The 25,220-nt window shown below is 45.6% G+C and overlaps 1 protein-coding gene across 3 annotated transcripts; it reads left to right on the forward strand.

Moving 5' to 3' along the window:
- Positions 1 to 1,036: 1,036 nt before the first annotated feature.
- On the forward strand, positions 1,037 to 25,220 carry SLC41A3 (solute carrier family 41, member 3). Of its 3 annotated transcripts, XM_010292713.1 has the most exons (11): positions 5,820 to 6,371; positions 11,934 to 12,041; positions 12,887 to 12,958; positions 13,774 to 13,918; positions 16,068 to 16,214; positions 17,606 to 17,614; positions 18,815 to 18,959; positions 19,621 to 19,700; positions 21,499 to 21,633; positions 22,469 to 22,617; positions 25,035 to 25,220. In XM_010292713.1, the coding sequence occupies exons 1-11, from the start codon at positions 6,177 to 6,179 to the stop codon at positions 25,218 to 25,220; spliced, it is 1,371 nt and encodes a 456-aa protein (XP_010291015.1). In that variant the 5' UTR covers positions 5,820 to 6,176. The 3 variants fall into 3 exon arrangements, with proteins under 3 accessions (XP_010291014.1, XP_010291015.1, XP_010291016.1); XM_010292712.1 differs by lacking the exons at positions 5,820 to 6,371; positions 17,606 to 17,614 and adding an exon at positions 1,037 to 1,327; XM_010292714.1 differs by lacking the exon at positions 17,606 to 17,614.

The raw sequence follows: 25,220 nt of genomic DNA on the forward strand, positions 1-25,220 counted from the left end.
CTCCCGCAGAGGGAGACTTTGTTCTGTCCATCTCTCCTGCCCTCCCCCCTCCCCCCCGCCGTGCCCGGGGCGGGGCCTCCCAGCTGTTTTCTCTGCTCCCCAGATGTTGGGCAAGACAGGGATTAATCCTACCTGTGTTAGTGCAGGGGCTTGGGGCATTAGGGGCTCATGCTGAAAATGAGAGCACCAGGGAACATCTGCCAGCAGTTAACCCGGACGAATGCTGATAGGAGACAGTGGGGAAAGATTTGGGGCACTGCCTACACCAGCAGTGGGGCAGGCAGGATGAATGATAATTATATCAAGAAATGAGACATGATGCTAGGAAAAGGACGACTGGTAACAATTTTGCTTGTTTTTTTCTTTTTTTTCTTACAAGATGCTGTGGGATCATGGCAGCTTCTTTAGATAGATGAGTCACATAGTGCATGCGTGTCAACTAAGGCACAAAAGGAAGAAAAAGCATCCAGATTAGAAAGAAGATCAAAGAGTTATCCTGTTATTGAGGAGTGGTGAACAGCTAGCTGTACTATGCTAGGTGTGAATTATACCCTTTGCTGGACTGCAGGATGCTACAATGTGAACCGCTTCTATTTCATGGTTTAGGGGTCAGAACCTAAAAAAGGGTTGGATTCTGCTGGGCTCCTCAGTTTTCATGACTCCCAGTGTGAGAGCTGGTGGGTCCAGAATGTGGGCTGTGTGCAGCACCCTCTGCATCCTTCTAGGCCTTCTCAAGGTGGGAGCCAGGATGCACAGCAAGCACTCCAGTGTGAACATAGGCCTGGGAAGAGAGATGCAGTTACAGAAAGGGAGATGAATTTGATGCCATACAAAGTTGATGGTAGACTAGGTACTATTATTTGGGTCAACAGAGCATCTAGGATTTTGGGAGTAGGTGGTAGTTTGCCTTCAGGTTAGTGGAGTGGACAAAATACTAAAGGGCTTCTTGTTTTTGACCCATCTGATGACTCCTTTTGTTATCTCATTGTTTCTGAATTTGTTTTTCAGAAAAACTTTGTGATTGAAGAAAGCTACCATGAAAGGTGAGGAAGTTCGGCAGAGGAAAAAAGAGGGCAGGACTAGGAATGGAGAGCGATCCAGGCACAAAGCAAAGAGCAAGGGTAAACACAGAGAGAGACGGCTTGGCAGCCAGGAGGCAGAGGATGCCTCTTTGCCTGCACAGCAGAAGCTGTTGGCTGAGGAGAAAGCGGCCATGGCAAAGTCACAGGAAGAGTCAGCCATCACAATTTGTCTACAAGTGCTCTTGCCATACCTCCTAGCTGGGCTTGGTATGGTCTTGGCAGGCATGGTTTTGGATTATGTTCAGGTAAGGGAAAGGAACTCATCAGATGTACCTGGAATGGGATAGGTGGGGGACTTTTCTTCAGAGGCAGGGAATTTGTTCTGGGGACAGCAAATTAAAGGAGGATTTGCAACAGTTTCACATGCCAACATGTCCTTCAAAGTCAGCGATTGTGTACTTTTGTGCAGCTCTCAGGAGACAGCATGTGGTATTTTTCTGGCCCTTTTTCTCCTCTGGAGATGATAAAACAATATGGTACTAAAGAACATGCGAAGGATCTGAGGTATCTATGAAGGAAGATGCAGACCTCACCTTGGTCCTGGGAAGACGGTGGCTGAGTTGCAGCTCCAAGGACTGTGGTGGCATAGTGCTTCCCTGCAGTAGATACAGCTGTAACACTCCTGGATGTAGCTCTAGAAAGTCCTGCATCCCCTGCTTCATTGTGCAAGGAGCCAGCCAGCCCAGCACTGTTAATGCTTCATACAACCAGCCTAGCCTGCGCACCATATCCTTTTCTAAGGCCTTGTAGCAGATGATGCAAATCCTTGAGTCATCTTCCAGTCCGATCTCTGATTCTGTGATACTCAGGACAGGACTTTTCATCCTATGGTGCAGCAATGCAGAGATTTATAGTACTGATGAGCACCTGATTTTAGACAGTTTAAAACTGCAGTTAATTTCCAGATTATAAATTGCTATGCCTTTGCACTCTAGGTGACTGTCACTGCTGTATGCCTTTTTGTTAACCCTTGTTATTTGACTAGCTGACTTTTGGGTCAGACTGCCCTAACCTGTCTGATACAGCGACGCTGAAACTACTGTGCGTGTATTGACAACTTTCACAAATCTGGAGCTGTATTCTTTTGTGATTAGCCCTGGGCTGATCTCCCTAAGCTAGAAGAGCTATAAAGGCTTAAGAATGACACAGTATCCTTAACTGACATTAGCACGTACCCAATACCCAGCAGAATGTCTAGTCAGATCAGAAAACACCAAGGCAAATCCAGAACCCAGTGGCAAACTACTTTTTGTCTCCATAGATGCCATTCTGAGAGTCTTGAGCCTTGAGCAGCCACTTTCTTTTTTTTTTTTTTTTTTTTCAGGCTGTTCAGACTTGCCCATTCCTATGGATCTCTGACATTAAATGCATGTTACCTCCTATTGTGAGATGTCAAAGCGTGAAATGGGTTGCAGATGGGTTTATGATGTTGTAAGAGTGTTTTTCTTTCCATATTCTTCCCTTAGCATATTTTTTTTCTAGGAAGGACTGGGCCACTAATATAAACAGAACGTGAAGCAAATCTCATACTCCTCTGAAACCACAAAAGTCTGGTTTCTGTTTTATGCAAATAAAGAGCTCACAAAGAGCTTTCACGTTAATGCTTAGAGCCTGGGAAATCAACCTATGCAACATCTCATAGGAAAAGCAGGCCTTTGGCGATTAGCACAGTGACTTTTCATGCATGATCATGGACCACTTGAGTGTGTCTCATTGTGGACTTGCTGCTGCTAGGAACTACCCTTTCTTTCTAAGCCAGTTCTGGCCTCTACCCCTGCTGCTGCTGCTGTTTCTGTGGGGCAGCAGGAAATGCTGCGAGGCTTTGGGCCCCAGGCACTCTCCATCTGCTTGCTCTCAATCTATCTACATAATCTCTGTTCTCTGCCCTTTCCTAAAGTGGGGAAGAGAGGGCCAAGGTAAGAAACAGGAAGAATACACAGCCTGATCTGAAAGAGAGCTAGCAAAGTCAGGAGTGATAGTACTCCAACAACTGGGACGTATGGTTCCTGAAAAGCATCATCCCCCGTGGGTCTAAGGTGTCAGTATAGTGCTGTCTGTTGCTAATGCTGCCATGTTGCAAGAGCACTCACTGATATCCCTGTCCCTTCTTTGCAGGGATGATAAGGTACAACTGAAACTGTATTCTTTGGCACTTGTCATCTTTCTGTTTTTTGGGGTTTTTTTGTTTTGTTTTGTTTGTTTGTTTGTTTGTTTTTGTTTTTGTTTTTTGTACTGTGGCAGTGGATGGAGGTCCTAGATCAGGGTCAGGGCCCACCAAAGAGGGTGTTTCTTCTTTGGCTCCTGCAGGGCAATGCTAGCTGTCGGCTAGTTTGCAAGCATAGGGATTTGTGTGCAGAGAAGGGCAGCAGTGTGTCTCCCTGGGTTTTGCCATGATGAGTGGTGCAGCCATGGCGTGGTTAGTTGGTTTTTTCCCTAGTTATAATCTAAGGAAACTAACTAGTTATAATCTCTTTCCCACTGTTCAGCAACACTTTCTTTCTTCTCAAACCTGATGCATCTCTTTGCAGACAAATATGGTATATCTCTGCCAGGAAAATATGATGCATCTCTTTGCTGACAAATATGGTGTGGATCTTTTATCAGAGGCTCCTTAAATGCATAATAAAATGACCCAGTGTACCCACGCAGGTGCACCTTCTCTGCATACTGATTCATCGGTTGAAGGCTTTTTATGGTGCTCGCTTAGAAACAGAGCGAGCCGAAGTGTGATAAACTCATAAACCCTGCCAGGCTGATGGTTTAATACAGGATATGTTGCTGGTGTGTTTTTTAATGGCATTTGAGTCATTCAGGCTCATTAATGTTTCCTTTACATTAATGTCAGCAATCCAGTTAGCAGATACAGTGACATATGGGACTAGGTATGTATATTATTAGACCTTTGAAAACCTGTGGTAGTTGTACAAAGATTGTTCTTTATTTCCTTGAAGCCTCTCTGAGTTTCTAACCAGAACTGGGCCTTCATGCTGTCACTTCTCAGTTCCTGGCTAGTATAAAGAGATTGGGTCACATGTGGTTGTTACAGGATTTTTATTAATCTCCCTCTTCCAGCTATTGTGGGCTTTTTTTTCCAGTTAGATTAGCTGAAATGTACTCCCTTGTTAGCTTTCAGCTACCCAGACCATTGTTAGGTGAAAGAGACACATGTACACACCAAGCCAGCTGGGAGTAGAGGAGGTTTCGGGGGCTGTACCAAAATATCAACCTAGAAAGCAGCAAAGGACAGAATCTTCTGTCTGTAACTAGGGCTTGTTTTCACCCTGCCATGCTTGCAGAGAGATCTCAGCCCATTAGGCTTTGTGCTTTGGTTTGTGTGAATACAGACCAAAAGAAACGCACCATCCAAATGGCTGAGAACTTCCTCAGTTCCTTGTTTATCTTGTTCTGTCCCATCCTGGCAATGCATTTAGCTCCAAGCTGGGGACCCTGTCACAAGGACAGAGTCCACAAGTCATTAATCTTTACGTCTCTCTGCAGAGAGTGTCAGGGAAGGGGTTGATTAGTACAAAAAGTGTTAGTAAGGCAGTGAAATTTAAACACTGAATTTGAACTGGACTGAGAAACCTGAATCCTTCATGCCTACCAATGAATGCTTGCTTTCACTTGTTTTCCTTCACTGGGGCATGTCGGGATTTAAATCTGTGGTTGAATAGTGAAAGAGCTCAGCTGCCGTGTACTAAACCAATCCTATGTCCTTCCATCCTAAATTGTGCTTTTAAAGCTTTTTGATCTTCTGGTCCAATTAGTTTGCCCAAATTAATTATCAGAAAGGAGCCCCAACAGAATACCCTGACTCCCTTCCCTGCATACATGACTTTGAGCTGAAGAATACACTTCAGTCTTCACTGAGCAGGATACAAATTCTTTGGCTGTATGTGGCCATGATGCAGCTCTGGTTTTTGAGCTTCTGTCAGCTGTTTGACCATGGAGTCTCTGGGGCGAGACCCCCTACTTTAAGGACAGTATCTTCCTTGGAGTATGCAGAAGCGACGTGTTTCTCTTTAGGACAGGAAGGGAGACCAGCTCACAGCATACCACAGAAACATTCACCCTTTCTCTCCCTCGCCTGCAGTGTAGTGAGATTACAGAGCTACCTTAAATAAGCTCTGGCTATGACTCTTATCTTGGCCTTTGCAAACTAGCAGAAAGTTGAAGTGATGACAGCAGATAAGGGTGTTCGCTTTTCAAGCTTATTGGCTGGTTCTCTGGATATTTTTTTTTCCCCCGAAAGCCAGTCATTCAGATGTGTAGCTGGCATAGACCTATCGTTACATCCTGTGGAGACCATGGAGGGGACAAGAGGGGCTGGGGTCTAGAACAGCTGCTCTTCTCTCACCAGCCGGCTTAGTTGTGTCACTCGCCTGAGGATGAGACCTGCGTAATATCGTCAGCCCTGAGAAATGTGGACTCATGTTTTCCTCGACCTTTCTTCACCTTGAAGGAGAGCAAAACGGATCCCGGTTGTTAACTCCCCACCTCCTCGGCCTTGGAACAGTGAGAAAAGTTCAGCATTGCTTATGGTGGGAGTGAGGGAACTGGGGCTGGTTCACAGCAGGCTTACATATTAAACCATCGTATCAAAGGCGAGCCGCAGTCTGACAAGAAATGTAACCTGAGGAGAAAGGACACTAGTGCGTTTGAGCATGCTGAGGGATTCTTGCATGACCTGTCACTCTTTCAGTGCTGTAGCCTGAGCAGGTCTTACTGGTTTTCACCGAGGTGGTGGGAGCTGAATGGGGTGTGGGCTCATTTCTATTCGTCCACAGGCACCTCCGCAATCTTCTTTTTTCTTTTTTTATTCCCCCCTGGATATAACTCGGAGAAATAGTGTCTGTCAAGTTTGCTGCCACCTGGGCTCAACACAGCTGAATCAATTTTGGAGGATACCCTTGCTGCAAACCCTCTGGATGTGCTCCTAGGAGGAGGAGAAGAAACTAAAACAATTTAGCATCATTGCTGTAGTTTGAGAAAAAACATTTATTTTGACTTTGGAGAGAGCTACCAGGAGGATCTGTGTGATGTCCTAATCTCCCCCCATTTGTCCTGCTGAGCATGGGGTAATGGTGTTTGACCATGGTGGTCACCCAGTTACAATTGGAACTGTGCTTCCATGGCAAGAAGCTGAGAGGTTTCACCTGCAAGTTGACCAGGTCAGCCAGTGGATTTCTCCCAGAGACTTCATTCTCCATTGCCTCCCAGATTTTTGTGCCATTCCTTCTGGCAGGCTTGGGCATGGTAGCTGCTGGCCTCTTGATGGATGTTGTTCAAGTAGGTACATGTGGTTAGGCAACTTTGTAGTGAGAGGGTGGGCTACTTCACTGACCTTGAGTATTTGTGCGTTTTTGTTTTTAACGTGTATGGTCCTAGCAGCCAGTCAGCAGGACGGCTGTAGGCTTTTCCTGTGCTAGAGAGACACTATCCATCTTCTTCAGATCGGTACATGGGCTCCTTGTAAAGTGGGATAGTGGCTTTCAGACAGGCTGCCTGACGCTGCCTTCGGTGCATCGGACTGGGTGCTCTTTTTACTGTATCTAGCTAAGCACTTCGGTGATGACTGCTATGAAGCAACTGGGGACTGTGGCATATTCCCCTATTGCATGATACTGTTTCTTTCCTTCAAAAATCACTGATAAGGAGATCTAGGTCAGGGTTGTTATTAACTACCTGTCTCACTTAAAGGCAAGTTTATGCTTTCAGTTCGTTGCAAACAACCTAATGTAATCTTTGGTCTAGAAGGCATTTAGCTACTGTGATGAAAGGCATGCCAGCATAAAAAGACTAGCATTGCCTACAAACTGAGTGCTTCTTGGCCAGATTCTGAGGTGAGTATAAATTTGGAATAACTTCCATTGACTTCCAAGGATTGCTGCTGGATTTACACCGTTGTGCCCACAACCAGATTCTATCCTGTCTGTCTTTCCTTTGTATCAGTGGCACAAATAGAAATGCAAAATTTGATCTAGTTTGGGCATCTCATGCCAGTGGATTTACAAATCAAAAGGCTGGCAGAGTTTCCCAAGGATATATCCTGCACTCTGAGCTCACTGGAGTACATTGGATTCTCTGGCATTAGTACCCCAGCAGGAGCTAAATATGGATACTTGAGTGTTTGGAAAGACAATACCTTGGTGTTTTTTCCCGCAGAAGAAACAAAGGCGGTGAAGCAGTTGAACTAAAAAGAATGTGAGGAATATCAAAGAAGGGTTAACTGAAGTGGCACACGCTATTGCTATGCTCTGTTTGTCATCTCCACCTTGTGCTGTGCTTAGACACAGACCTGTCTTGCAGCATTACAGAAGTTCTCAAACTACCCAAGATGTTATGTTAATAGTTAGCAGTTATCTTTGGCCAGATATCTCAGAGAAGGATAAAGACATAGTACCTACCCACTCCATACCCTTGGCAGGTGAATAGGTCTGGCTAAAAGAAATCAAATGCACTTGCTAAGAATTGGGCTTTGTTGAGCAATGTCACTGTATCCAAACTGATGGAAAACACAAGCCATTGCATGTGTCCTTTAAACACCAGAGTGCAGTCTACTTTGTGTACTTGTTCACTAGACTGTTAGAAATTGGGTCATGCATGTAGCACAATAATAGGAAGTGTTATTTTTTGGTGAAGGTGTTTCCAATTGTGTTGAAGCCATCAGTCAGTGGGTTCAGCTCCCAGAGGAGGGAGCTAGTGCATTGAGGGCATAGGAGAGACGTTAGTGAGGTAAGCTGCCATGATATCAACAACACTGTATTTAAAAACAAAACCGGTAGCTGGGAAAATCCAGAGATCTTAGCTGTTAAAGGTTTGGATTATTCTTCTGTGCCTTTTTGTCTTTGAGCTGCTTATTTTCAGCTTTTCTTTCTGCAAGTGTGAGAGCTAGAAACTCACTGTCCAGTCCAACTAAAACCTGAGGCTAAGTTTGTTTGCTTGAGTCCAGGTACCATAAGACTCATACTGGTAATCATGAGGGCTCAGGCTACTGAAACTACAGGTTTTTCTAGTCCAAGAGTCTGTGATTTGCCCCTTTTTCAGTGGATGGCCTGACTGAGGAATGCTTTGCCCTATTTGCAGTCACCGCAAAACATTCTCAGGAAACTCCATGTCTGCCTTTGATAGGGAGGTATATGGGCAAGCTCAAGGATGGTATCTAGAGCATACATGTGAGTTCAACAGTGCTGCCCTTGTTTTTGTTAGGTACAAAATATCTTGAAGTCATGTGGTTCTGTTCTGGGACTCCAGCTGGCATTCTCGATTGCAGGGCTGATCTTCTTGTAAAGAGGAGAACAAAGTGGAGTTGCTTGTTTGTGTTCTGTCAAACTTTTCAGGATTTTAGCAGTTTCTGGTCTGTCCTGGGATGAAATCAAGAACTGTTCACGTTACTGTTAAAAAAAAAAAAAAATCAACAATAGCGATTTGTCTAGCTCCGTTGACTCCAAGGCTCAAACCTGCATTTCTCATACTGTAATAAAAGGGTGCCCAGAGAAACAGCCAGTTGCCATTTTCTTTTCTTAGTTGTGCAGATGAAGCAGTCTTTGTGCAGGGCTGGTAGCATGGCATGGGTCTTTTATTGCTGGATGTTTCCGCCTCTGCTCCAGTGATCCTTGGCCAGATGGTCAATCCAGATTCCAGGCTGGCTGGCATTGCTGGAGACCTTGCAGAGCCCTGCCAGTGTTTGGCCCACTCTTTTACAGTAAGGTGAAGAATCAAATTGAAGCTGGATGATCAGATTTCAAACCAGAGAATTCAGGAGGAAAGTTTCCCTTTCATTCTCCCCTTCCGCACCACTGCGGTGAGACACAGTCCAAATAAAAGTCAGAGATAGAAGATATCCCTGTCCTCTGTTGATAAAAGCCCATGAGATGATTAGCATTAAAAAGGATTTTGAATTAGCTTGTGTTTTATAGTCCAGGATCTTTTGATCTTTCTGTTGAATTGTTGAGGGCAATGGAAAACCTATGAGGTTTCTCAGCTGCTGCCATGGGAGGATGGATGCCCTGGAGAGGTAACAGGACATGTTTGAGACTATGAGGACAGTGTAAGGAGGGACAGCGGGTGTAGACTGCAGCTGGGAAGACTGTCTCAGTACATCACAGCCTCTTTTCTTCTATGGGACCTCATGAGCTGAGGTCATCCCCCCAGCTGGCATGGGGACCAGCTGCAGTGGATCATAGGGTAACCAAGTTTCTTCAGAGCTGAGCTTTAGGGCTGTAACTCCATTATGGGGCCGTGAAGTGGGAAAGAGTCTCTTTCTGGCTTAGTATCCCTGTGTGGGTTTGCGATGCTGCAGCCAGTTCTCATCTCAAAGGACAGAGATGCTTCCTAGACTTACCCAGCTGTCTTCATTCAGGCAGCTCCTTGCCTGCACAGCTCTAACCTGCCACATTCACCTGCTCCTCCAGCTGACAGTGCTGCAAGGCAATGGCACAGGGATCATCTGTTTGTGCTGTATTTCTGCAGTTTCTAACACAATGGAGTCCTGGCTACTGTGGTATAAATCACTATGAATCTGTCCTTAGGCTCTTGGTGAGTCACCAGTGAGACTCAAATGGATGCAATAAAGTCAGCTATTTTTATTAGTACAGTTGTGTGATTGTTTACTAATTGTTCAAAGCCTTTCAGTGTAATTATATGTAAGGCAGAGTCCCAAAAAATCATACCTTGTATGCTGAAACTTCTGTTATGATTGCTTGAGACCTGCAAAATATATCATGAACACAAGGATTGGAGCTTATATTGATATAACAAAGTCATATTTCCCCAAAGGTGACATGCACAGAAAACAGAAACAGTTGAGTTTCTGTTGCTTTTTATTTCTATAATTTTTATGTGCAAAATATGCAAAGTCTTAAATATGAATGTCTGCACACCTGTGCATTTTAAATTATTGAGTTTTTTTACATTGTGACTATGAAGTCTGTTTTTTCTCCTCTTTCTTTTGAAGGTGTCAGAGATGTGTTTGGATCTTTATTCTTAATTAAAGAGAGAGGAGAGAGGGGGATTTGAATCTTTAAAAGAGATGTCCACCCCTAGCTTTTCTCAGGTATTTAAATTCCATATTAACAAATGCAAACAAAATTGTAATGTGTCAAATAAGGTGACTGTTCTTGTGTTGTCTGTTGTTTACTTAACAGTAACTTAGCTTTAACATCTTGAAACGTGCCTGTTTCCAGGTCACCACTGCCAGGAAATGTGTCTTTCTGTATTGATAATAATGTTTTCCCTGTTATCTGCACCTCTGAGGGGTGTCATGCACCACGTGCTCAGGGCTGGCTCAGCCCCACTTTCGTTCATCCTGACTCAGAAGGAAGCTATGAGGTCTTCCCAGCAGACAGACGCACCACCAGCTGCCCACAGCTTCCCATGGCACAACCAGAGCAAAACACCAAGCTGTTACACCCTGTATATATTTCCCAACAGGCTGACAGCTGAATGTGTCGACACTTACCGAGTCTGTCGAGCCTCCTGGATTTTCAGGTTTATAGAATCCCAGTGGGCGTGGAGAAAGTGGGAAGGGATCTGTTGTTTGTTTTGTCCTCTAGTGCCAGAATTGGAGACCATCGTAAGATACTAGCCAGTGACAAGTTAGAATTAATGAACAAGTTGATCCTTCACATGACATGTAGCTAAACTATGGAAATTTTTGCCACGGGATGGCACATGGGTTGGAGGGGGGACACTGGATGAGTACCTGAAAGAGAAATCCTTTGAACACTGGTTAACTCTACAGAAACAACCCCCCTATCCCAGCTCAGATATCTGTGGCAGATAGTTGTAGGCTGGCAAATACGTAGGCGAATTATCCCATCTACTTGTCATATTTGTAGATTCTTGTTTTATACATCTGAATTTGACTACTGGTGCAGATAAGGATAGATTAGATGGACCTTTGGTCTGACTCATTGCAGCTGCTCTTAGATGTTGGACTAGCTGGTTTTACTTCATGGTGAGCTGCACCATTCTGCGGTTTCATCCTGCTGTGAGCCTCTCTGGCTACAGTGGGGCTTTGCCAACATTCTTGAATGCACAGGGGTGAATGAATTATTTCCAAGGCACTATATGGTAGATAAATTGTGGAAGACGTGTTAATCAACAAAGTTTCTTAAGGTTTCAGGTCACTTCTAGTGTTGCAGCTGATTCAACAGCTTTGTACAGTTCAGCTTCAGAGGAGCCATGATAATCAAGATACTGTCCCAGCAGTTTGGGCTTATGGGATATCTTAATTCAAAATCCTTTTTTTCAGCTGTGCTGGGAGCATGCTTGGTAACAGGAAGATTTAGGAATTGCATGTGAAGAAGAGATACAAAAATATTCTTCCCTCCCACCACCAGCCTTAGATGCTTAGTTAGAAGTTTGGTAAAAAAAGACAGATGCAACTCTTTGTTGTTAGATCGTTTCCAGATCGTTGTGTTTATTCTTATGAGTCTGGATAGTAATAGGCGTTCCTGTACCTGTCAGTGTCAGTACAAAGGATAGAGAGCATGCTGTATTTCATTTGGCTTGTGAACCCTAATTATTTTTCATGTTGTTCTTGGCTAATGCTAAAGGCATATTTTAATTTGTGGCTTTCTGTAATCTGCTGCTGCCCTCAGGAAGAAGGTTCCTTCCCTGTTAGGATAGTGCTTTGCTGTGCATGAGATCAGAAAGAATATTGCAAGCTAAAAATTCTCTCCTTCACTCCCAAAATGCAACCAGCCCAGGGCAGCATCTGCCCCTATACGCATAGCAGGCACCTGTAGAGCAGCTGGCGAGGTGGGAACCCACTCCCCTTTGAAGCAGCAGCATTGGACTGTTCAGCATTACAGACTGAGGTTGTTGCCTTTGTTTTCTTCCTTGCAGCACTGGGATGTGTTTCGAACAATTACAGAAGTTTTTATCCTGGTTCCTGCTTTGGTTGGACTGAAGGGTAATCTTGAGATGACGCTGGCATCCAGGCTCTCTACTGCTGTGAGTGTTAACAAGGTGGTGGTGTGTGTGTGGGGAGGAGGGGATTATCAGGAGACATCAGGAGATTCTGCTTTTGTATAATTCTGCTTTGTATAATCACACTGTGTATATGAGACATGCCCTTTTCTGCTAAGTAGAGACTAGTGGTGTGTGAGAATTAAAAGAATATGTTTGCCCTCATTTTGTAACTAGAACAGGGAATTTCTGTCTGCTCTTTGAACAGACTATCCCTGGGTAGCCAGTTGCTGATATTTGGGGTCATGTGACACATCAAGGAGACAAAGCCAGGGCTCCACAGCTGTCAGCTTCAGTATGGGGTTGTTTCCTGTGGGTATTGATCCTTGAGAGACCCAAGGCTTCCCAGCAATCCTACCTTGGGGGGAGCAGACCGAGGCTTCTTGGGACCTGCATTAGCTTTTGCTGCTCTGGATTTGGTCTCTCCTATCTCCCTAGAGCAGTTTTGTTTACTTCGGGCTATTTATATTCATGTGTCAGGAGAAATTGGAGCTTAACAGAGCAATTTAGGGGGAACAAAAGAGGAAAAATGGTTTAATTTGTTCAGCTTTTGGTCTATGTGGGATGTGGTGGATGTGCCCACTCCATCTTTAGCTGAGTGCTCTGCAATGCCACTGCACTTCCATGTGAGCCTCTGATGCCCCTGGGACACTGGGCTGGAGCATGATGGAAATGTGTCAAGAAGGAAATGTAGGGAATGCTGGGAGATGCCAACCTGTGCTTGCTTCTGGCTTTAGCAGCCCCTTTCCCACAGTGACCAGATGAAACTGCCTTCAGCAGCCACCTGTGCCCCATGAACAGGTTTTCAGGGTGTCTCTCTTGGCTCCTAGGCTAACACCGGACAGATGGATGATGCCCAGAAGCAATGGAAAATGGCCACCTGCAATTTAGCCCTTATCCAGGTGAGTCACTTCGACTGGGAGAGGAAAAAGGCCCTTTTCTCTTGCTGTGCTGCAGCCCAACAGCATCTATTCCCAGCAGTGCTGGATCCAGAGCTGTTGATTTGGGGCAGGTATTCTCAACAGAGTCAAGCAGGGCCCAGGGACCTGACCTCCAATAAAGCTCTGTGTGGCCCCAGAGCTTTTAGTTTAGCTGCAAAACACATCTAGACATTCATTGCCATTGTGGACAAACTGAAATAATGAGAAATACTCTTTTTGCAGGGGGAGCTGCGGCACAATCTGTGTTTCACAACAGCCCCTAGATAAACCCTGTCATTTACTGGCAGTGTTTGGGAATCAGCCTTGGGCAGGAGGGGAGAGATGGTAGAAACGTGCCTGTTGTAGCCCTTTCTGCTTGTTAAAATCCAGCAACCAGCTTAGAGGTTGCACATGGCAAGGCCACAGGGCTTGCAACATGTGTCTGTGTGCTTTCCCTTATCTCCTTCCACAGCTTTCGGCTTGCTAGGAGTGCTGTGTTGATGAGGAGCCCGTTTTTGTGTTGACCAGGGCTATTCCTTTGCTGATGGGCTCAGTGTCCTTTGCTGAAATGTGATCTGCCCTTTGTAGGACTCCAGAGTTTTTCTCTAAACTTTGTTGGGATTTTTTTTTTTTAATACAGTGGAGACTTACAGGGATGCTGCTTAAATACATAAGCAATCAGCATCTCTGCAAGGCTTTGACCTCCTAGCTGTGTGGAAATGCTGTGGTCATATGGAGCCAGGACTGCATGCGAGCAGATGCGAATGATTGCTCACCAGTTGTCTTTTGGCCCTCAGGTCCAGGCCACTGTGGTGGGACTTCTGGCTGCTGTTGCTGCTGTGATCCTGGGAGCCATCTCCAAGGGCTCTGTGGAGCTGAGCCAGGCTGCCGTGCTGTGTGCTAGCAGTGTGACCACAGCCTTCATAGCTGCACTTTCTCTTGGTGAGTTGTTTTCATTCCTCAGATCAAACATGCAGCACCCAGGTGCAGAAAAAACTGTCCCTTCTGCCAGAGAGGCCCAGCTGACATCACTTTGGTCTGGCATGAGGAGTAGGGATGCAGGGAGCATTAGTCCTATGTCTGCTGCTTTCACTCCCTCTGCATCCCGCCTTTGCTTCTTTTATTCCAGGATCTGTTGTTCACTGGACTCTCAGCATCCACAGCAGCAATCAAAATGTCCCACTTCACTTGACACACGAAAAAATGCCACATGCCATGCATGGGTGTACACACAGGTGCACACACTTTCTCCATGTGTCTTGGGTGTCATGTTAGCATTTATACTTGCCCTTTCCTAGGGGAGAGTGCCACACACAAATGCATGCCACTAATGCCATGCACAAAGCAGGGTATTGAGAGTCTGTTAGCAGACAACTCCAGACCACGCCTGAGATGGACTCGTGTCACACAATACCCTGCGGAGGCTTGTGGGCAGCCCTGTGGCTCGCCTGCTGTGAGTGCTGAGCCAGGCAGTCCGCTTCCCTGGATATTCCCCTTGCAAGGGAAACGTGATGGGGTGGACGGGTCGGAGCTGCTCTGTGTCGCCTGATGATGGTCAGTTTCAAGGTCTGCCATACGAGGGCAGCATGACACCCTGAATCGAGGGAGCTGGCAGCGTTGGATGCAGCAAGTTTGCTAAATGAAAGGGACAAGTTAGAGCAAGTGCATATCCTGAAGCTGGAGTCAAAGGGTGATTGTAGATGCCTTTGATGAAAAACATGGGATGAGGCAGTTGTTAAGAGAGAAAAACTGCAGCCCAGCTTTCATTAAAATCTTGTCTTCAATCTCCCTGCCTGGTGTGATACAGAGAGGCTTTGCTGACATACTGTCACAGGCTTTCAGCTAGCATTAGTTTCTCCTCTGGACACGGTCACAGGCAGACTGTGTGTGGGTGTGCATGATGGGAAGCTGTTGTTTTTATGGCCAGGGAGGGAAGCAACATGAACTGTGCTGTGGGGAGGGGAGTGTGGGTGTCTGGGAGGGCTTTTGTGGAGAATGCCATGTTGTGTGAGGATGTGTTTCTGTATAAGGGGTGTGTTATTGGGGAAGATGCACACATGGCATTTTGTAGGGGTGAGTCTATGCTGCTATACACGCTCACCTTTGGTGGGTCTGTGCGAACAGGCACAGAGAGGTGGTGAGCTGGAGGGACCCACCGTTTCTCAGGCTTCCTTTGGTGCATCCTGTCAGCCACATAAGGACTTTGAAGAGATGTCATCTGTCTCGTCTCAAGGCTGCCCTTGCTAGTCACACAGCAGTGGAGGCTGGCCAGGCAGCGTTTATTCCAGGTGGCTCTTCCACAGGCCTGTGAGAGATCTGATGGCTGAGGGATTCCCACATGTTCATCAGGGTTTGGGGTTTGTGCTTATTAACTTACCTGGGCAAGCAAAGCTTCCCTCCTTTCCAACAATGCTCAAAAGCAGCTGAATTTTCCAGGTGCAGCTCAGAGGATGGGGGAAGGGAGGTGATGTGGGCCACCTCCATAATCCATTGACTTTAGAGCTGCTCACAGCATCAACCCAGTGCAAATTAAAGCAGCCCCAAAGGCTCTGGGACTTGAGGAGTCAGTCTGATGGCTGGGCTGAAAAGCTAATTCGGGCTGCTGTAGTGAATCTCATTGCTCTTTGGTGGTTCAAACTCAGAGAAATTTTGGTCTAATATGGAAAATATCTTTGTGCTGTGGAATCCAGAGCAGGGGATAGCATCAGGAGGCTGCCGCATGCCTGCTGTGGGCTTATCTATGAGTGTGCTTTGTGCCTGGTCCTGCTTCAAGGCAGCAAAGATTAGGCTGCTCAGGAGGGGAGCTTCTACATTTGGGCTGCCTGCTGGTATCTCCTTTGATCCCTGGAATTTGCTTGTGTGCCTCTGGGCCTTTGGTGCAGTTCATAAGGGCAGAGTCATGCCCTTCAGGTTGGTGAAAGCAAGAGGACAAATTCCTGGGGATGTCCAATCTCCAGCTGTGTGGTACTGCTATGGGCAATCTGCTGCTTGCTTTTTCCAGACCTGGTGTCCCTCTGGGAACCAGAACAGCAGCTCTGGGGTGAAATGCAGCAGGATGCATTCTCTGATGCCTGCTTTGTGTCTTCTCTAGGTCTGGTGATGATTGGTGTGATCATTGGAGCAAGGAAAGTTGGGATCAATCCAGACAATATCGCCACACCCATAGCAGCAAGCCTTGGAGACTTGATAACCCTTTCCCTGCTGGCAGGAATCAGCAGTACACTCTTCAAATACATAGGTACAGTATTTAGCAGGGATTTGCACCTCAGCAAGGGGAGGGTGAATTCTTGTGAAATTATTGCAGGTACTTAGCTGTTTCTGAGATGTTTCAGAATGGAGGCTGTCATGCCACTGGGGTAGAAAAATGACCAAAGAGGCTTTTTCCAGACTCTCTTTTAGTAGCAAATTGGAACACAGAGCCTAAGAAACACAACTGGGATTTGTCAAAGAAATAACCACTGTGCATTGCATAGCTTTGGAACAGAAAGTTGACACAAGTGACACTGACTCTGTTCCTGCATCTGTTGCTAGTCAAGCATAGCTACTTTCTGTGTATGGGTAATAGCAGGTCTTTCCTCACAATGCTCTTTCAGGGTTTTGGCATTTGTAAAATATTCTTGTATCTTCTTATGTGGAGAGTCATGGATAAACAAAATACTGTCATCTTGGAGGGATGGAGGCAATGCTGTGTTTTTTTATGCTCACAGGATTCTGAGTAGGAGTTGTGGCTATGGGGTTAGCTGTGCTGTTGGTTCGCAAAGACTTAGGCACCTGTTGACACCGGAAAGCTCAAAACATGTTGCAGCTTGGTGGTATATACCTGACTGCAGCTTGTAAAGTACTAGGCTATTTACCGTGAGCCTAACCTAGACTAGAAACAGAAAAATAAAAACATCCAGCAAACCCAGTACCGTTTGAAACGCAAACTGTTGCTTCAGACTGTGAGCAGAAGCAGCGAGGCAGCTATTCTCAGTTTGCATAACTCATTCCATATGCCAGCAAGTGAGGGAGTGAAGGAGCACACATTGCAGGGAGAGGCCCACGAACTGCTTCCATCCAGTCGTCCTTGAGCTTTGGAGGTGCATTTTTTTAATAGGCTTTTTCCATGACGCCATCATACCTGCCTCTGTAAAGCTAGTTTGACTTTCAGTTGCTACGCTTCTGATAATACCTCCCAGGAAGCACATGGTGGAATAACACAACAACCTCTATGGTTGTGACCAGGGAGCATTTGTGATGTTTTCAGAGTAGTTTAAATAGCCTCTTGAGATGGAAAATATTCAGCACACAGACACCTACTCATTGGGAGCATGAACTGAAGCAGTGAAGAGGAAGGCACTGTTGATGGTGGTTGAATTTCCCTCCCCAGTGTCATAAGGGACAGGTCATGTGTGACAACTTCTAGGTCCTACCAAAATGTATCCTTCAAAAATACCAGTGAGTCTGTAAAGTTTGGAGTACTATGTGCCATCTGACGCAGCATCATCTCCTTCTGCGGAATACCCTTTTGCCAATGAAGACTTTCAATTTTTTAAAAAATCAACCCTGGTCCTTCCCAGTTCTGCATAGTGGAGATACCAACTGTGCTGAAGGATTGCAGCTTGCTTATGGGCTGAGAGAATGTGGCAGAGCTGGAATGTGGAGACTGACGTCCATTCATCCTACCAGGAGTCTTTCTGTGGGCTTTGGTACGGTTTGATAGACTCCAGTGCTCTGTATCTGCATTATTTAAGAAGGAATTAATTGCCCAAAGCAACAAGGAGTGGAGGTAGGAGATCCAGTACAGCGGCTAAGTCTGTCATACAACCCATCTGTCCTAAATGACTCCGGGTGGTAAAGTGCACTGACAAAACAGCAGCTGTTTACACACCAGAAGTGGTTGCATTTCAGTGCCGACTAAAGCCACACATAAAAACCGCACCTCTCTGTGTAAGAGCCCTTAATTCATGGAAGGTATCATCATATCAGTGCTATCTCATCCAGGTAGCTCGAGGCCCTGGCAACATCATTTTGAAAAAATGCACACTTTGAGCCTGCTTAGTCTCCCAGACTAAGATTACCTGCAAAATCTGCGTTACAACCCGCTGACTTTGGCCCCAACACAGAGACCAGATGGAGAGCTTTGTTGAAGAAGCATTTTTGTATCAAAGGGTTTGGCATCATCCCCATTGCTTGAAGGTGTTTCTCATGCTTCTGAGTCATGTTTATTTTCTTTTAGTGCTGCACATCTACTTATTTTTTAATTCCTTTGCTTCTAAGGTCACTCCAAGTTCATGCCCCTACCAAATGGAAAAAGCACCTAATGGAAACACATGTCAGCTTGGACAAAAGAAACCCTGGATCTTAACTGGCTTATATGTGAAAGAGAGCAGACCAGCTGCTCAGCAATTCTGCTAGCTTGTCACCAAAAGAACCTATTACCTCTTGTTTTAGGTGAAGGCATGAGGTGTCTGTTGTTAAGTGTGATACAGCTTGCACACAGGAGTTTCCCCCTTGCCCTGCTGTTTGATTTGTACCCTGAAGCCAGAAATTTTGTAAATTTTTGTCTTGCTTAGTTGGTGATGGAATTGGAGACTTGCTCATCTTCAATATGACTTGCTTTGAATGCTGCTGATTTTCAAATAACATCTGCTAGCAGTGAGTTTCAGGTGTTAATTATGGATTTCTGGGTGGAGTGAGGTGGTTGTGTGGGGAATATCTTGGTTCATGTGATTTTTCTGCTAATGTAACTCAGTCTGAGTGAGAGCCCTGCTGCCTTTGTTCCAGACTTTGTGCAATATAATTTTGGCAACCTGTGAAGCCAGGGGCATTTAATTCAAGATTTGTTTTCCTTGCCAGATGTGAAATACCTTTCTCCTCTGATCTGTGCTGTTTTCATTGTCATGATCCCTCTCTGGGTTGCTATTGCCAAGCAAAGTCCTTCCCTTGCCGAAGTCCTGAAATCTGGATGGCAGCCGGTCATTGTTGCAATGAGCATCAGCAGGTAAACTGAGGAATTGTTCCCGAGCTGCAGAGAGACCCCATGCTCATTTAGAAAGCTATCAAAAGTGAAACTGGAACGGACAGCAGAAGGGTATTTTTCCAGTGCTGCTCAGGTATTGGTGGCTGTGAGATAGCAGATAAGGAGCCCCCAAATGACTGGAAAAAGGAAGTCACCATTTTAAGTCTCACTTGCACATCCATGCAGCATATGGGTGCAAGCCAGGAAACCAAAAAGGGAGATGATGACCATCACAAATAGTCAAGACTTCAACCTCATTTTTGTCCATCTCTCAAGACAGAAGACTGGTAAATGTAGAGGCAGGTAGTTCATTCCATCTGTGCTACATCTTTTTGACAACTGCTAAGGCCAGTACAGAAGTGTAGCAAAACTTTTGGGGAGGATGATAAAGCTTCCCTGGCTACTATCAGTTTTTCTTAAGGGTGGGCAAGGAGATCTTCCTGATCTCATTATGCCATTAACAAAAGCTGTAAGGATATCTACTGGTGAAAAATGAGCTGTAAAAGGAGTAAATGGGCAATAGTCCAGCCCTGGCAATGGGGAAGAAGCAGCAATTCATGTCAGTGTGCTATTTTCACTGCGTAGGAATTGCCCTGGGAAGAGAGAGATCGATTCACCTTCATTATCTGTCCTTTTTTAACAGCATTGGTGGGCTTATCTTGGACAAAACTGTAACTGACCCAAACTTTGAAGGCATGGCAGTTTTCACACCTGTGATTAATGGTAGGTTGGACAGGGCGGGTTATAAGCATCCTTGTATTTATACCTCCCCCTCCTCCCAAGGACTATGGTATCCACTGTTGCCCCTACACAGAGGTCTGTGTTAAAGTCCCTGCTGCCATCATGAGTGGAAGTGAAGCTACTGGTTCCCATTATATCCCTGCTTACTCATATCTTGAAGCATCTCTGGTGCAAAATAGCAGCCAGGGATGAAAAATACTGGCAGAGCTGTGGGAAAGGTTAACAGCATCTGATAGTTGTCTGAGAGCTACGTTGACACCTTTACTTTCATAACATCAAACCTACCAAGGATGTCACAATAAATCCATTTTCCCTGTCTCTCTTCACTCAGCAGTTTGGGCTGTGCAGTCATCCCCTATACAGATTGCTGATAAAGATTAATATATGAAGATTATATATGTGTGTATATATATAAATGATTATATGGTTTATGTATAGGGATTTTTAATATATATCTCAACATCTTTTGTGTGTATATTTTGATTTGTTTGAAGCCTCACAGTACTTTTACACACACACATACCAGTACAAACTGCGGTGGATCCTGGCATCACTGATGATCCCCTGGGTTATTTTTCTGCTCTTGTAATGTTCTTGCAGGCCAGGCCCATTCCAGGGGAAACCCACGTTCCTAGGGCAGGCTTGGCCTTGTGCCACCCTCAAATCGTGGTGTCCTCTTGCAGCGTCAGAGGGTGTCACCCAGCTGTCACCTTACTGGATCTGCATAAAGACAGCCGCCTTTCTGACAAACATTTTCCAGCATGGTTAGCCAAAGAGCCTGATTAGGAAAGTCAACAGCAATTTAGTTGAACAATGATTAACCCAGACGTCGCTCTGTGGGTGCAGGCGACCTGTTTGGTAGAGCTAGTGGCAGAATTACGTAGTGCTCCATGTCTTTGCACAGGTAGCTCTTCACTTTGCATGTGCAGGGGTGTCCCGCAAAGCATGGCAGTGCACGATTCAGAAGGCTCCCATCCTGAGCTATGTTGAAGTAGCCTTAGTATTTTCACTTTGATTCCACTCTGGCAAATATCACATTTAATGATGGAGCATTTCCTTCTTCAAGGAAGGGAAACATGAGAAGCCTGTAGGATCTGGCTTACTGTTATCTTTTCTGTGGCATTTCTACCCTGGAAATATCAGGATGTTGCTCCATAGATCATCATCCCTCTGTTTTCTGCTGGAAAACATAGCTGCTTTTTCATGTTTGCTGGAATTAATCAGTCTGGAAGGAATTAATTGCCTTTTAATTACCTGATATATTTGGGCTCCGATTCATTCTCATATGATTCCTTCTCATTTAACAAGTGTGTTGCCTTCAGACAGACATATAATCACTCTCTGTGATGTTTGTTGTCTTTTAAACAATAATGGCGCTCTGGGTGAGTAAATCCAAGAAGTGGCCGTGAGCAGCATCTGCCATGGCCTGTGCTGCTTTCCCCAGGTGTTGCTCACAGACTGTCAAACCAGGTGCAATTACATCATCTTCAGAGGCCACATGGCATTTACAGCTGGTGCTGGGAAGCAAGGGAAGATGTTTCCAATAAAGCAGTCAGAAGGAGATGATCACTGGAACCTTCCTGATTTTTAAGAGCTGTTCCTGCCAAGTGAATAGCGCAGCATCACCATGATGTGTGGGATCAGGTTTTCTCTTTCTCATTGCTGCTCTCAGTGAGCTTATAAGCGAATGCAGGTTGACTCACCTTGGGCTAGGTTTTAGACCGATGTTTTCTGCTGCAGTGAAGGTGGTTTACATGTTTACTGTGTTTTGTCCTCATAGGTGTTGGAGGGAATCTGGTCGCCATCCAGGCCAGCCGTATTTCCACATTCCTGCACTTCTGGAGCATGCCTGGAGTTTTGCCATATAAGATGAGGCAGAATTGGCCCAACCCATGCACCACATTCTTCTCCTCAGGTAGACCTTGAACCCTAGGTGTCCATCACCTGGGCCTAGTCAACCCTATCCATCAACCCTAGGCCTGTCATCACAGATAGCTCCTTTATCAAGTCTGGTTGGTGAAGGACTAGGTGGGTTTCAAAGGCAGAACTCCCTTTCTCCCTTACAGGGAAGATGCTCAGATCAGAGAGGAAGCATCTTTGCAATGGGCAGCTTGGAAAAAAGCTTGTGGTATACTTGCTCGCTGGCATGCAAAGAAACTGGCCTTCAGGGAGCACTAAAGAAAGTAATTGAAAAAGAATCTCAGATTTGATCTAATAGAAAATATTTTTTAACCATGGCCAGCCTAGAGCCATCACGTATAGACAGAGGGGTGAATAGAGCATAACCTTGCTGAAAATCAGCAATTTCTTCATCTTCAGCAATGGATAAACCTAAGCATCAGCAAAACTAGATGGGTCTGTTGTCTTTTTAGATTGCAGAGTCCTCTTTATTTTCCCTGCTAGGTTGGGAGATACTGCTAAAGCAAACTAAAAACTGGGAAAGTGGGTTGCAACAAGGCAGAGAAGAAGCAGTGGGAGGCAGAGAGCAGCTGAGAAGAGTTTTTAGAAGTGGAGTGGATCATCACAGAGCATGTCTTTGACACATAGTTTCAGTGCTAGGCAAAGCTGCTAGGCTGATACTGCAGATGCTCCAGATTGCTGTGTGATCTAGAAAAGGCATTAGCAATGTGGTTGGTGGGAGGAGACAGCCCCAAGTCTATGTACCAGCATTAAAATACGCAGCTGCGTCATGTCCTCCCCCCACGGTCTGCAGCCACTGTCATTGCTGTTTCTGTCTCTGTCCTCTGCAGAGGTGAATTCCAAGTCAGCCCGAGTCCTGTTCCTCCTGGTTATCCCAGGGCACCTTGTGTTCCTCTACACCATCCATCTGCTGCAGGGAGGCCACACGTCTCTGTCCTTCACCTTTGTGATGTTCTATCTGACTGCTGCTTTGCTGCAGGTAAACCCCAACCTCTCATTAAAAAGGAACCTCTCAGATACTAGGAAAACAAAACAGTCTCTAGGCTGAACAGGAGTCAGAGTAAAACTTCTAGCACTGGCCCACATTTCCAATCATTTCAGGTGTGCCTCCTACCAAGCATCATGTATTTTCTGTGGATCCAGTAATACTTCACCCAGATTGCCAGGGTCCTGTTTCCCAGCTGAGCACAACTGCCCGTAAGGGTGAGTGAGGGGTCAGACATGAGATGAGGAACACATCATCATCATTCACTGAGCTGCAGTACATGTGCAGACACACTGATCAAGGAGGTACACTCCTGCTGTATGTGGTACCTTGTTTTACCATGTTCGCTCAAGTCTCTAGGCCCCAACTATTTCTAGACTGCCACTGGTTATGCCAGTAAGGGGCAAGTGAGAGCCTATGAATCCCAGCCAGCAGCTTTCCCACATGTCATGGTGAAGACCTGGGGGTCCTTCAGGGTAGGGCCATATAGATCAAAAGTGAAGGGAAAGCCCAGGCCTGAGAAGTTAATCTTCAAAAGTAAAAGTTCTGGGTAGGCAACGGGCAGTTCATCCAATGTGTTCTGCCTGTTCCCTTTCGCTGTTTTGCCTGCCCTGTAAACTTTGTCGTCTTCCTCAGAAGTGCATGTGGCTGTTGCTTAAACTCACAGAGGCTCTGATTTCACTTGCCCTTTTAAATCAGTGATTCATTAATTTGCAGGGTGAGGTAGCTGACTTCTTGCTTTGCCTTACAAGCAGCCTCGTGTCTGGGGGTGAATTCCTTGTGTGTGTAAACAATCACTTTTTCTCGACCTTTGTACAACCCTAAGCCCAGCAGCACAGCCATAGTTGTAAAGGAAAATATTTATTCTTCTCTTTATGTGTCGAGGTAACTCCTCAACCACAGCCAGGCATGAAAATACACAGAATAAATGACAGTGTAAAGAGCAGAATCCCAGCAACGCCACTGACCCTGAAAGATTCCCGTGGAGGCCAGTGAAGGAGAATACGCTCAGCCTGGTTCTTTCCTCCCCTCCATTATACTTTATAAAGACAGATGGACAGAAAGAGAGGGGGAAGTTTGGGTCAGCTGGTGAAAGCCCAAAGAGAAAGATCATAAGCCTAGAAAACATGACCTTAGAGGAACGAATGAATGGACTGGGGTTAGCTAGTCCAAAGAAGAGAGGCTTGAGAAAAATCTGGTTAACAGCCTTTAAACTACCAAGTTTCTGTAGGGAGGGACAGAATAACATTTTCTCTGTGGTCACTAGGGATGAAACATGAAATCATGGGTTTCAAATGGAAAAGGGCAGATTTATGTTGAGACCCTGGGAAAAACAAGAACAGAGGAAAAAAAGCCATGGGACTGATTGCTTAGAGTGTGGCATCTCCATCTTTGAGGATTGTTTAGCATAGGTTAAACAAATGACCGTCAGGAGTGATGTGGGCGTATTTGATCCTGGGTTGAGGCAGAAGAATGGTCTATATAAAACTCTTGAGTTTCCATCCAGCTTTAGTTTCTGTGATTCCGTTATTTAATTTGCTTCCCCCATCTCTCCTCCTCCCACACTCAGCTTGCTGTTTTTACCCTTAGAAATGCTGCCTCTGTGTTTGGTTCCTGTTGAACTGCAGTCTCCCATGGAGGGACCACAGATGTGGGGTGCAAACTCTCTCTCCGTTCTTAATTCAATTAACTAGACAGTCTTTAATCTTTAACTGAAGAATTTTTTTCTTCCGTCTGTTTATCAGAATCAGGAATGAAATAGGAATTAAAAGAAATCACAACAAAGATTTTAAAACTGTTGAGATGAAAAAAAAAAGAAATGGTTTTCTTTTTTTAACATGTCAGTGCTTCTTGGGATAACTTTGGTTTAGAAACTTGCCTCAAACTCCAGTTATCCACTGAGACTTTTAGGAAAAACAAAGTATACATGACCTGAATTTCTAATGGAAAAATGAAGGATGAAGAGAAAAAATCTGGCTACAAACTTATCCTTTGGGGCTGCCTGCATATTTGCTGCTGCTGCATGTTTCTGCTGGAGGAAATGGGAGCACTCCCATTCACAGCATGGGAAGTGGGAACCATACCTCTGAGAGATGCTTTTGGTGTGGCCAGACTCCCATTTTGGGCCACGCGATGCTGGTGAGCAGTGCAAGCGTGGTCCCCACACTTGTGGCTGGCAGCATGGGGCCGTGGCACCATGCGCGATGCCAGGCAATGCAGTGCCCAAGGGTTTTAGCCAGCTACACCCATCCTAGCACAGCTCCGTCCCGCAGAGAAACAGTGGTTCTCTGGGGAAGGTGTTACCTCTCAGCAAACCCCGTTAGCTCTGGTACCTTGGCCATGGCCACATCATTTTGGCTGTGCATTACTTCTTGCTGCCTCACAGTAGGGCCTGTCTTGCCTTTCCTCAGGTGGGAATCCTGCTCTACATGGCTGACCTAATTGTGCGCCTGATGTGGAGGAAGGCGCTGGATCCGGATAATTTCTCCATTCCCTACCTCACTGCCTTGGGGGATCTCCTGGGCACCGGATTTCTGGCTGTCTGTTTCCGCCTGGTTTGGCTTGTCCATGGCACAGACATGAACCTTGGGAACTGA

Source organism: Phaethon lepturus, unplaced genomic scaffold, assembly GCF_000687285.1.
Source record: "Phaethon lepturus isolate BGI_N335 unplaced genomic scaffold, ASM68728v1 scaffold22638, whole genome shotgun sequence".
Taxonomy (NCBI): Eukaryota; Metazoa; Chordata; class Aves; order Phaethontiformes; family Phaethontidae; genus Phaethon; species Phaethon lepturus.

Excerpts from the sequence above, each read along its gene's own strand:
- SLC41A3 (XM_010292712.1), top strand. The coding sequence starts at position 1,037 with ATGAAAGGTGAGGAAGTTCGGCAGAGGAAAAAAGAGGGCAGGACTAGG. Across the intron at positions 12,959-13,773 it reads GCAATTTAGCCCTTATCCAG|GTCCAGGCCACTGTGGTGGG; the intron begins GTGAGTCACTTC and ends TTTGGCCCTCAG. Across the intron at positions 16,215-18,814 it reads TACACTCTTCAAATACATAG|ATGTGAAATACCTTTCTCCT; the intron begins GTACAGTATTTA and ends TTTCCTTGCCAG.